The sequence below is a fragment of the Oncorhynchus gorbuscha genome, linkage group LG01 (genome assembly GCF_021184085.1).
Source record: "Oncorhynchus gorbuscha isolate QuinsamMale2020 ecotype Even-year linkage group LG01, OgorEven_v1.0, whole genome shotgun sequence".
In the NCBI taxonomy this organism is placed as follows: domain Eukaryota; kingdom Metazoa; phylum Chordata; class Actinopteri; order Salmoniformes; family Salmonidae; genus Oncorhynchus; species Oncorhynchus gorbuscha.
Window position 1 is genome coordinate 89162174 of NC_060173.1, and position 13170 is coordinate 89175343.

The window sequence follows — 13170 nt, forward strand, 5'->3', positions numbered from 1 at the left end:
CTCAATACATGTGTCTGTTTCCGAAACTATAATATATTACGAACACAGTGCACTAAATTTTATGGACTTGAAGCTTTGCCAAAGTCGAATGGAGTTTGTGCACACCCGCGCTTTTTGTCATAACGGAAACATATGCAAATATATGCTACAGGTCGCCAATAGGATCTCGCTAGTTCGTGCTTGGCTTTGCCCACCTCCTTGCTTGTTCTGCCCACTAATGCTTAATTTGCTCCCACTGTAAAGGACACACATGAACTATCTTGGGTTATTTATAAATGTCTTTGGTTTGAATACACTTTTTACCACACAAATTATACACTTCCGGTCTCGTTTGTGCACTGATTTTATACTACCAGAGCATAGAAAACCAACACTACACCCGGTACCAAACACTGCCAGTTTACAACGTACATCAATCAAATGTATTTATAAAGCCCTTTTTACATCAGCCGATGTCACAAAGTGCTGTACAGAAACCCAGCCTAAAACTCCAAACAGCAAACAATGCATCAATCAATCATGAATATTTTTGATGAACTTAAATTAGGTATTAAAAGCTTTAATAAATCTAGAATGGAAGAAGTGGAATAGTTGGCCCATCTTATCAGGGGAGCTCTGTTGCGCATAGAAATCAAGGCTATCGTTAAACTTTGTAGGTAATCTTGATATGCCCCATAACTTGATTGGCCCTTTAACTTGATAACATACAAACACTGAAATTGGCTTATAACTGTAATATATTGTGAGATTGATTGATTGATGTACGTGAAGAGGGCACAACAAAGTCTTTCCCCCTCAGGAAACTAAAAAGATTTGGCATGGGTCCTGAGATCCTCAAAAGGTTTTACAGCTGCACCATCGAGAGCATCCTGGCGGGTTGCATCACTGCCTGGTATGGCAACTGCTTGGCCTCCGCCCGCAAGGCACTACAGAGGGTAGTGAGTACGGCCCAGTATATCACTGGGGCCAAGCTTTCTGCCATCCAGGACCTCTATACCAGGCGGTGTCAGAGGAAGGCCCTAAAAATTCTCAAAGACTCCAGCCACCCTAGTCATAGACCATTCTCTCTGCTACCGCACAGCAAGCGGTACCGGAGTGGTCCTAGAGGCTTCTAAACAGTTTCACAGCTTCTACCCCAAGCCATAAGACTCCTGAACAGCTAAGGGGGAAGATGCGATGTCATGCCCTCTTCACAACTGTTACGGTGTGTTTGGATCATGATAGGGCCTTAGTGATGTTGACACAGAGGAAATTGATGCTCTCAACCACTCCACTACAGCCCCATCGACTATTTACCCCCCCCCCCATACACTGCCGCTACTGTTATTATCTATGCATAGCCACTTTAATAACCCTACCTGTATGTACCTATTTATCACAATTACCTCGACACCAGTGACCCGGCACATTGACACATTGACTCTGTACCGGTACCCCCTGTATATAGCCCCGCTATTGTGATTTACTGCTGCTCTTTAATTTGTAGTTTTTCCTATTTTCTTAAAACTGTATTGTTTCTTCGGGGTCAGTGTCCCTTCCACGGGACGGTTGAGCAAGTAAGTAACAAGAACATTTCCCAGGACATATACAAATCTGATATTGGAAGAAAGCTTAAATTCTTGTTAATGTAACTGCACTGTCCAATTTACAGTAGCTGTTCCAGTGCACAATTTTAAACATGAAAAGTTATTAATAAACAAATTAGGCATATTTGGGCAGTCTTGATACAAAATATTGAACAGAAATGCAATGGTTCATTGGATAAGTCTAAAACTGTGCACATCTAGTGGCCAAAATGTAAATTGCAACTGGGCTGGAATAATACATTACGGCCTTTCTCTTGCATTTCAAAGATGGTACAAAAAAATTCAAAAGAACGGTTGTTTTTTTCTTTGAATTATCTTTTACCAGATCTATTGTGTTATATTCTCCTCCATTCCTTTCACATTTCCACAAACTTCCAAGAGTTTTTCCTTTCAAATAATATGCAAATCCTTGCTTCAGGGTCTGAGCTACAGAGTTAGATATGTCATTTTAGGAAAAAATGTATCAAAAAAAGGGGCAGATCCTTAAGAGGTTGGGCTTGTAAGTAAGCATTTCACTGTAAGGTCTACTACACCTGTTGTATTCACCACATGTGACAAATACGATTTGATTTGATCATGGCTACTGAATGTGTTGCCCAGTCTGAAATCAGTCTATTGCCAACCACCCACTCCTTGCTTACTGTACACCCCATAAAATGATTTCTTCCCTTGGGAAATTATTTTTGGAGTGGGAATGTTTGAGGTGTCTGAGCATTATGGATATGTCACTTACTGGTACAAGATTAGTATTCTTGGTGATTAGATATCAACATTACATACAATATGTATTCATTATGAACAGGCACTGCAGCATAAGGATACTATTTAGATAATTACATTTTAGTAATATTAGCAGATGCTCTTATCCAGAGCGACTTACAGTTAGTGCATTCATCTTAAGAAAACATATCCCCAGGCATAGTAAGTACACTTTTCCTCAATAAAGTAGTTACATGTATCAGCAAAGTCTGATCTAGAAAGGGGTGGTGGGGGGGGGTCAAGTGCAAACTAGATAACACTTTGAAATTACTAACACATCCTTCTGTAATAAGAACTCATTCACTTTACATGTTTGTTTTGGGATTTTATTCATAACATTCAAATTTAGAATTTACTAGGATATCTATGGGAGGGACATTGTGGAATAAGGATTACTGATGGCTGGTTTATTTCAATACATAAGTGCAAGCATACAGCGACTATCTACAACAGCCTGCTGTTCCAAGTGGGTTAAATGCTAAAAATCTATAATTATGCTTGATATCAAACATCACATACTTATATAATAATTAATTACAACCAAATATCATTATGTATTGTTTACAAGAGTAAACGCTGGTCTGTCTAAAAGGCAAGCTTGTCCCCGCCCCCTCGTTGACCAAAAACTTGCATGAATTCGATTTGAGTGAAGGCTAGCTAGCTTGTTATCCTACATCGACTCATAGCAAGTCCACAATCGTGGAGTGTACATTTGAAGAGGTATGAGTATTAACTATTTTTAATTTATACATATGAAATCCATAATATATGACAGGAAGTGTATCTCCTTTTACTATGCCTCATCGGTCTTCCCGCTTTTTGTATCAAACTATGTTTGCTAGTTAGCTGCTAGCTAACTAACGTTAGCTTGTTGATCCGCTAACGTTATGCCACATGCCATGGTGGATGCATTAACCTAACTAAAAACAACAATCTAATCCTAAATACTACTGTAATGAATAGTTTTCAGACGACTTTACAACTACAAAATATCTTTCTAAAATGAGTTGCCCTCGATGTACCTCAAATCCAAAATCCAACTTTCGACACGTTTGCTATTAACGTTAGCTAGCTAGGTATAGTGCTAGCTAATGCCAACGACATCTTGCGCGGTCCAGTTGTTCGCCGTGTTGATACGTTATACGGTTAGCCAAATATAAATAAGCTTTCTTAATGTCATAGCTAGCTAAATATAATTTGATAATCGAGCAAATTACTCCGGAATTTTCCCCTCACCGCTCTCGGAAGTCTAGACAACACTGTAAACTTAGCCAGGATTTCCGGCTCCTTTGCATTTGCCCCTCTGCTGTTTTGTTTCCGTTTCTTCCATTTCCGTTTCAAAGTTTTCCAGATTATAAGTTTCATAGTATATTTTCATCGACATTTAAACAGTTATTTTAGTGAATACTTTTTTTACAGTCCGTATCAATTGTGTATTTCACATGAGAACCAACCTCCGTTTGGCGCTTGCCTCCCCCCTCCACGTAACATCACTGACAAATATGCTGGCTAGCGAGCTTTGTATTGCTACAACATTGTAGAGCTATGCTACGCGTATAATGAGTATTCGTACCGATATATATATACACGAAGTGTTTGCTTTCAAGGGCGTTAAATTGATAAAGTTTATGTCATGATTTATAAACTAATGGCCCACCGCAAGGCCTATGCGTTGGAGAGGCCTCGCCCTGGAGTTAGTACTTAAGCGCACACAACTCTCTGCCGCCCAATGAGAAACCGATGAACTCTATTCATCAAAACTGTCAGTCACTGGTCATAAACCTTGTATATTTTATTTTTTAAAGCATTTTATTTGGTAAAATGCCACTTCATTAAATGCATTCAAGGTAATTTACTAAATGTTTTACTGAAGTGACACTTTTGTTGCTATTCCTCAATGTTATTTTAATTGTATATGAAACAATATACCACGGATATGACGAAAAACCTTTTTTTTGCTCTTCTAATTACGTTGGTAACATGTTTCATAATAGCAATAAGGCACCTCCCGGTTTGTGATATATGGCCATATACCACAACCCCTAGGGCCTTATTGCTTAAATATACCAATCAGCATCCAGGGCTCAAATTACCTGGTTCATAATTGATGATATCTGATGTGAAGCCATTATATGTGTTCTTAACATAACATCAGAAAATAATTGATGTAATCTAAATGTTGATTTGATACTTACCCCCTGCTTGTCTTTTCCTCAGAATAGGTTTAATCTTGGTGTACAGCGATGTCTAAAAGCGAGACCGAGGAGATGATAGAGATCGAGATCGATGGACAGGAGAAACAGGAGTGTCTGGAGGAGGGGTGTGTGTAATACATTTTACAATGTGAAAAGTCACCCATAAGCCCATCAATTCAAACCCAGCTCCCTCCCTACTACTGATGACTTAACGTTACTATTTGTGTGTTTGTATGGTTGTGTCATTTTCAGGGTTGAGGAGCAGACCATCACATCAGCCGATCTGATCCAACAGGACATCGACATTAATGAGCCAATCGGTAACCTGAAGAAGCTCCTGGAGCCCCGTATCCAGATGCCATTGGACGGATATGAGATCTGTCTACAGGACATCCAGGTACTGATAGAGGCCTGTATTTAAGGGGTTGAAATATCTGTCCGACCTGATACTAATGGAGAGTCTCATGTGTTTTAGAGTTTATCATTTGATGGAGAAATGTGTTTAGCATTATCTAGTTTATTTTGATCTCCCTTTCTGACACTCCCATTTGCTCCCTCCTCTCTTATTATTCTGCCCTTTTCTCTCTCCCTCTCCCGTCCACTTTCTTTCTGTCTTTCCAGCTACATCCAGACCACAGCCTCTTTGATCAGGGAGTGAAGACCGATGGCACAGTGCAACTCAGCCTACAGATCATCACAAAGCCAGGTACACACATAAGACTCTGCACTAAGACTTTATCAAAACCCAGCCACCCAAACTATAGACGCACACAAATGTTGCACCATAACAATTAGATTGTCGATACTATTGAATTACACTCTAACCTCCACTCACCCCCCGCCTCCTTTCATCCAGGCGAGGAGAAGCTGAACATCCTGGAGATTGTGAAGCCGGTGGAGACTGTGGAGGTGGTGATCGACCCAGATGCAGCGGGGGAAGAGGGCACCCTGATGGAGGAGGAGGGCCAGCTGATCTCAGTGGAGCGCTCTTCCCTGTCAGACGACACATCGGAGCAGGTGACCCGCTGGGCCGCCGCACTGGAGGGCTACCGCAAGGAGCAAGTCCGCCTGGGGATACCCTACGGTGATGAGTACACACATGAATAAGACACAACACAGATACACGCACACTCTGAACCACAAAAACCTCATTAATCAGGCAGTTACACACCATTGTACAAAGTGAGGCCATTTTGCTGCAGTTGCCTTGACATTTTTAACAGACAAAAAAGCTGTAGTCCGCATCCTAACAGTCTTGTAATGTGTCTCTCCTCTCAGACCCAGTACAATGGACGGCAGACCAGGTGATCCACTGGGCAGTGTGGGTGATGAAGGAGTTCAGCATTGACGAGATGGAGGTGGGTGGGATTCACATCCTGGGTTGCGACCTCTGCACTTTCACCCAGGACGAGTTCCTGCAGAGGGTCCCCAGTGGAGAGATCCTCTGGAGCCACCTGGAGCTGCTTCGCAAGTGTGAGTCACTGAGTTAGTGTGTTAGGGTTAAGGTTTAGCCTAAGTAGAGCCATAATAATCATATTGTTTACACATGCTTTGTCCCTTCCCACTGAGAACAGACATCAAATAAAATTGTATTCGTCACATGTTTTAATTTAACTAGGCAAGTCAGTTAATAACATTCTTATTTACAGTGACGTCCTAGGAACAGTGGGTAAACTGCCTTGTTCAGGCACCTTGTCAGCTCGGGGATTCGATCTAGCAACCATTCGGTTACTGGACCAACGCTGTAACCGCTTGGCTACCTGCCGTCACATGCACCAAATGCAACAGGTGTAGACTTTACTGTGAAATGCTTACTTACGAGCCCTTTCCCAAAAATGCAGAGTTAAAAATGACAAAAAAATAGCACAATCAAAAAAGGAAATGGTAACACAATAAAATAACAAGGCTATATACAAGGAGTACCAGTACAGAGTCAATGTGCAGGAGTACAAGGTAATTGAGGTACATGTAGGTAGGGGTAAAAGTGACAAGGCTATCAGGATAGATAATAAACATAACAGCAGTGTGTGTGTGTGGTGTCAATATGCATATGTAGTGTGTGTTGGAGTGTAAGTGTAGTGTGTGGGTAGAGTCAATGGCCGCCCCAAATCCATTTTCCATTTAATGAACTTTTCAGCAGTCCTATGGCTTGGGGATGGAAGCTGTTCAGACTTGGTGCTCCGGTACAGCTTGCCGTGCAGGTAGCAGAGAGAACAGTCTATGACTTGGGTGGCTGGAGTCTTAGACCATTTTTTTAGGGCCTTCCTCTGAAACTGCCTGGTATAGAGGTCCTAGATGGCAGGGAGATCGGCCCCAATGATGTACTGGGCCGTACACACTACCGTCTGTAGCACCTTCTGGTCAGATGCCAAGCAGTTGCCAAACCAGGCAGGGATGCAGCCAATTAGGATGCTCTCGATGGTGCAGCTGTATAACTTTTTGAGGACCCATGCCAAATATTTTCAGCCTCCTGCGGGGGAAGATGCGATGTCATGCCCTCTTCACAACTGTTACGGTGTGTTTGGATCATGATAGGGCCTTAGTGATGTTGACACAGAGGAACTTGAAGCTCTCAACCGCTCCACTACAGCCCCGTCGACGTGAATGGGGGCATGCTTGGCCCTCTGTTTCATGTAGTTCACAATCAGCTAATTTGTCTTGATCACGTTGAGGGAGAGGTTGTTGTCCTGGCATCACAATGCCAGGTTGCTGACCTCCCTATAGGCTGTCTCATCATCGTCGGTGATCAGGCATACCAACGTCGTGTCATCGGCAAATGTAATGGTTGTGTTGGAGTTGTGAGCGGCCACGCATTCGTGGGTGATCAGAGAGTACAAGAAGGGACTTAGCACGCACCGTTGAGGGGCCCCCGCATTGAGGGTCAGCGTGGCGGATGTGTTGTTGCCTACACTCACTACCTGGGGGCAGCCTGTCAGGAAGTCCAGGATCCAGTTGCAGACGGAGGTATTCAGTCCTAGGGTCCGTAGCTTAGTGATGAGCTTTGAGGACACAGCATTCTCACATAGGTGTTCCTTTTGTCCAGGTGGGAAAGGGCAGTGTGGAGTGCAATAGAGATTGCATCATCTGTGGATCTGTCGGGGCGGTATGCGAATTGGAGTGGGTCGAGTGTGTCTGGGATGATGTTGTTATTGTGAGCCGCGGCCAGCCTTTCAAAGCATTTCATGTCTACAGATGTGAGTGCTACGGGGCAGTAGTCATTTAGGCAGGTTACCTTTGCGATCTTGGGCACAGGGACTATGGTTGTCTGCTTGAAACGTAGGTATTTCAGACTGGGTAAGGGAGAGGTTGAAAATGTCAGTCAAGACACTAGCCAACTGGTCAGCGCATGCTCTTGAGTGTTCGTATTGTCAATCCATCTAGTCTTACTCACATCGGCTACAGGGAGTCTATTCCACGTTGATTTCATTGAAATGATGTGGAAACATTGATTCAACCAGTTTGTTCCTAGTGTGTTCAGATCTGAAAATTCTGAAGGGATAGAGGCTATGAAAGGGGATTGAGAGCCTGGGCAAGCATGTTAATTGTTGGTTTTAGCTCATACTGTATCCGTCCCTGTTCTTTACAGATGTGTTGGCCAGTCAGGACCAGTCTGGCCAGGAGGCCACAGTCACCATTGACCAACGTATGTTTATTTCCTCTCTCTCTTGACTCACTGTCACCCTGAATGCACCTACCACACTTACCACACTATCTTTCCTCTGTGTGAGTTGTTGCCTGTAATAAAAAGCATGAGCTGGTGCACACCCAGAGAGAATTATTTTAGTGTGGAGGTGCTGACTAACGGGAAATAAACTGTAAGCTATAATAAAAAAAATGTTTCAGCATCACTGTGCCTTTTTCGGGGTCTTGAGAAGGCACGGTGATGCCGAAACAGATTTTGTTTTTTATAGCTAACAGTTTATTTCCCGTTAGTCAGCACCTCCACATTAAAATAATTTTCTCTGGGTGTGCGCTTTTAATTAGGAACAACAAACTGACCATAGATCAGTGTCTAACTTAATCATGTATGTTTTTGAGTGTTTGAACCTTCTGTCTCCGCCACCAGAGGTCCAGATCATCCCGGCCGCTGTGCCGACCTCGCACACCACCATTAAGGTGCTGAAGCAGAGCCGCGGCCCCAAAACACCCCGCATCTCCGGAGGAGAGGAACGTAGCTCACCTGGCAACCGCACAGGTATGCATACATGTGTGCGTACACTTGAAGAGCATAAGTCTTGATGTTTTTTTATGAGTGTCTTAATGGTGTAAGTGTATGTGCTCAAATCTGATGTGGATGCACACACACACACACACACACACACACACACACACACACACACACACACACACACACACACACACACACACACACACACACAAACGTCCTCTCATCTGTCCTTGCAGGTAACAATGGTCAGATCCAACTATGGCAGTTCCTGTTGGAGCTGTTGACTGATAAGGATGCTAGAGACTGTATATCCTGGGTGGGAGAGGAGGGAGAGTTCAAACTCAACCAGCCTGAACTGGTGGCCCAGAAATGGGGCCACCGCAAGAACAAGCCGACCATGAACTACGAGAAACTCAGCCGAGCACTCAGGTATGTCAATCCCCCCCCCCATGTTCCTCTCTTAAATTTCCTTGGCATAAATGCAATCTCTTATCTTATGTCTTGAACTTTCTTATCTTGTTTCATTTGAGCCCTTTGGCCTATGATAGGGCTAAATTGAAAGGTTTCTTACAGAAGAAATATGAAATTCATATGCATAAGCATGGTAGCAATTGAAAGGGAACAGTTTGGAGGTTATGGGAAAATTATGGGAAAAAATTATGGGAAAAGCCCAAATGTGCGTAAACAACAGTTAACCCGACACAAGACTCAATTCAAACATTACACTGTAAACGTTCTGTGCATTTTACATATACTGTACTTTTTGCCGCATTTGTTGATAGCTAAATGTGAACATACTGTGAATACATTGTCATATGATTAGGATATTCCTGTAAAATGTGTGGTAGGTGCAACATAAGAAGAAAACAAATGACAAAGGTTTGAGTGAGAGGACTAACTGGTGTCTCCAAGTGGCCACACACTTCTAAAAAAGTGCACAGTTCCTAAGTAATTTCAATGCACTTTTATGAAAAAAATCTATTGAACTATAAAAGGCTTTCTTTGAGCTCTCCTAGCTGTGCCGTTGAGGAACTAGAGCAAGCACACTTGTAGTCGTTTTGTTTGGAACACAACCCTGTATCCCCATCACACAATTATTGTTGTTTATGCAATCCAAAAACGGCCCATTTATAAATCACAATCTGGGTCAGGAGGCCATCATTTGAAAGCTTGTTCTTTTACCAACATGACTAGCTAAGTTATAAAATCCAATCTTAGTGTTAGTTTCACAATGCAATTTAGAGATGTTTTGGTGTGCATAGAAAGATTCAGGTGTGTGTGTTCCATAACAAATGATCTTAAAAATAGACTGATATATTCTGTTCAGAACAGCACAGGTTATGCCGCCATGTCATCTTGTACCTCGAACATAGTGGCCATAAACGTTGACACTGTAAATTACATGAGTGTTTTATGGAAATGTGAGAAGAAAAAACACGACTTAGCACCCTTATGTAGACATAGCTCCACCCACATCTGTTCCATACATTAGAATATTTATTTATTTATATTTGGTGTATGTTTACATAAACACGTCTGTAAAACCACAATGAGGACAACGTGGTTTTACAAATATGTTTTATGTTAACACTATTATTAGAATATTTATGAAATGCACATTGTTATATTTGGTAACCTGTATTTCCCCTCGACTCAACCCCATTCGATGCGTGGAACGGATGTGGGTGGAGCTATATCTACATAAGGGTGCTAATAAATAAAAGTCTCAAGCTCTGACGAAGGCTGTGAGGCCGATACGATACGTAAGACGTATTAAAGATCAGTGATTACTATCGAGAGCAGTGTGCGGGTTTCTTTTTTCTCTTTCATCTTATTCAACTGTTACCATGCACCTGCAAAAAACCTAGCTCAGATGTGCAAGTTCCTTTTGAATTATGATATGGAAATGTGTAGTGCACATTTGAATGGTTTGGATTGCTTGTCTGGCATCACAGCGGTATTTATTATAATCCTCAACATCTCATCTTTGAAAATACATTGAGTCCTCTTTACAGCATTTCTCTCACTCCGATAACAAAACGTTTGCAAAAGTTGCCCAATTAGCGGGAGGGATGTGGGCAACTTCTTGTCACGTGCAGTGCTCAAGTTCAGAACAGCTGTCAGTCAAAACCCATACAGTGCTGTGAAACGTAGGGTCTGGGCTCTGGCCATTTCATAGCATGTTAATGTACAGCCACTGCATTCCAATGTAGGTGCTTATCAGTGCACAAATCTGCCATTTTCAACCCCTATACAGGTATGAGTGTAAAAGGATACTTAATCTGATTATTTTCTCAGGTATTACTATGACGGGGACATGATCAGCAAGGTGCAGGGCAAGCGTTTTGTCTACAAGTTTGTGTGTGACCTGAGGACTTTGATTGGCTACAGCGCTGCTGAGCTCAACAACCTGGTGACTGAGTGTGAGCAGAAAAAGCTGGCCCGCATTCAGTTGCACGGAATTGGCCAGCCCATCACCACTGTGTACGCCTCCGCACAGGACAGCTGAGGGGGAGGAGCCTGGGGCTCTTTGATAAGGGTAGAAGTTGCCCATAGGCACAGATCTAGGATCAGACTACTATGACCAGCCCTAAGCTTAACCATTAGAAGGTGGAAATAATAAACTGACCTTAACTGTCTATGGGCAACTTCATCCTACTCCTTTGGGTTTGATTGGAGACGGGGCAGAGGCAGGATGGGGAGGTTGTTTTCTTATTTTATTTTAACCAGGGCGGGAGAGTGTCTGTGGATATTGTGTGTGTGCCTCGGTGTGTGTGCATGAGCGTTTGAGTGAAGGAGTGTCTGGATATTGTGTGTGTGCCTCAGTGTGTGTGCATGAGCGTTTGAGTGAAGGAGTGTCTGGATATTGTGTGTGTGCCTCAGTGTGTGTGCATGAGCGTTTGAGTGAAGGAGTGTCTGTGCTTGAAATATGAGCTTTGCATTATTTTTTTTCCTTTATCTGTAGCTTAGTATCCTTTCCATTGTATATACCGGTTCTCCATGTTTTTGATAGCCACAAGGACAGTGTATTTTCATATTTTCCATTTATAAATGATCTGTTTTGTATTTTATTTTGAGTGTCTTTTTCCCTGATGAGCTGGACGTTTTCTGTCCTCCAGGGGGATTAAAGTTTCAAGTTTTTTCCTAAGGACTCAGTGTAACATTGCTCCAATGTAATGTGTATACACAAACACACTCTTGCGCCATGATAACATTTTCAAATGTTTTATAGTTCCTCCTATATAAAACACTTGTCATTATTCACACAGCACTCAAGCTCTGTCATGAATAGAACAGAGATCTGTATGTACATAACATTATTATTTATTTATGGGATGTGTGTAGAAAGCTTTGTAAAGGTACAACGAAAGTCAGAATTAACAAATGAAAGATGGCACGAGTATCCTTGACAACACATTTACCTGATTCAGTTTGTGTGTGTGTAGATCTGTGGAATAATTGCACAATATGAATGTCACATTCATGTCTATTGAAGGCTGTAGTTTGACTTTCATTTTGGGAGGGGGTATGTCTGGTCTCTACTACTGCCTCTAAATACTGATCCCAGATCTGGGGTGTGTTCAGTGAGGTGAAACATTCTGAATGGTGCAGATAGAAATGTAACCAACACTACTTAATAGACAATGACACCTGATCTAAACATTGACGTTGTGTCCTCCATATCAGAACCCAGATTCACAAAACCTTAAATGTATTCTTAACTGGCATTTTTTTCCTTAACTATAGATTTAAGAAGGAAATCAAGTTGCTATTCTTCAAAGGTTATTGGGGAAAACAATTGCGCTATTTCTTCTGTTTTGCCTTGAGAAAAACATTAATAAATTAGATTGTTGAAAATAATGTTCCAAGATATAGCAAAACTCAGGGCAGTGAGAGAAAAAGCTCATGAAAGCAATTGAAAATATTTAATTCCACTCAACCTTCATCTGAAAGCTTCAGTATTGATTATTTTAAATCCAAGAACATGTTTTACAACAGTATTTTCAGTAAGGAATATGCTAACACATTTGCCATGGCTAGCTAGACACCTTATTTTTTTTAATGGCAAGAAGATATGAGATGTTCATAAGAAAATAAGATTGTTGAGGAATTGCACTTAGGAGCTTATTTGTCTTAGGTTTTTGCACAATATGTGTTTTGTGAATCTAGGCTCAGTTCCGTTTTTCGCCTCGCACACATTGGTCCGAGATCAATTTTACCATCAAACTGGTCTGAGGTCAGTATTTCTTTAGCCTCTGCTTTTAAAATCAGGAGGTCTGAGACTTTGAGATTTGATAAGACAAGCAAGAAGGGGGATGTCCACCATGAAACACATAGGTACATGTATCAATCACTGGAGGGAATGTGTGTGTGAAGAGTGATGATACGAAAGGTGACAGGGAATGTCAGATTTGTACATTCTAACTTTTATCACACTCAATCCCTGCCCATCTCTATCAAC

General features: G+C 41.9%; 1 protein-coding gene across 3 annotated transcripts; it reads left to right on the top strand.

Annotated features, from left to right (window-relative positions):
* The first annotated feature begins 2932 nt into the window (after nucleotides 1-2932).
* On the top strand, nucleotides 2933-11853 carry LOC124045401 (GA-binding protein alpha chain-like). Of its 3 annotated transcripts, none has more exons than XM_046364700.1 (10): nucleotides 2933-3065; nucleotides 4563-4665; nucleotides 4793-4937; nucleotides 5162-5246; nucleotides 5397-5624; nucleotides 5819-6013; nucleotides 8127-8183; nucleotides 8607-8735; nucleotides 8945-9137; nucleotides 11007-11853. In XM_046364700.1, the coding sequence occupies exons 2-10, from the start codon at nucleotides 4589-4591 to the stop codon at nucleotides 11215-11217; spliced, it is 1320 nt and encodes a 439-aa protein (XP_046220656.1). In that variant the 5' UTR covers nucleotides 2933-3065; nucleotides 4563-4588; the 3' UTR covers nucleotides 11218-11853. The 3 variants fall into 3 exon arrangements, with proteins under 3 accessions (XP_046220656.1, XP_046220663.1, XP_046220669.1); XM_046364707.1 differs by having other exon boundaries at nucleotides 2966-3065; nucleotides 4568-4665; XM_046364713.1 differs by lacking the exon at nucleotides 2933-3065 and adding an exon at nucleotides 3695-4192.
* Nucleotides 11854-13170: the final 1317 nt, after the last annotated feature.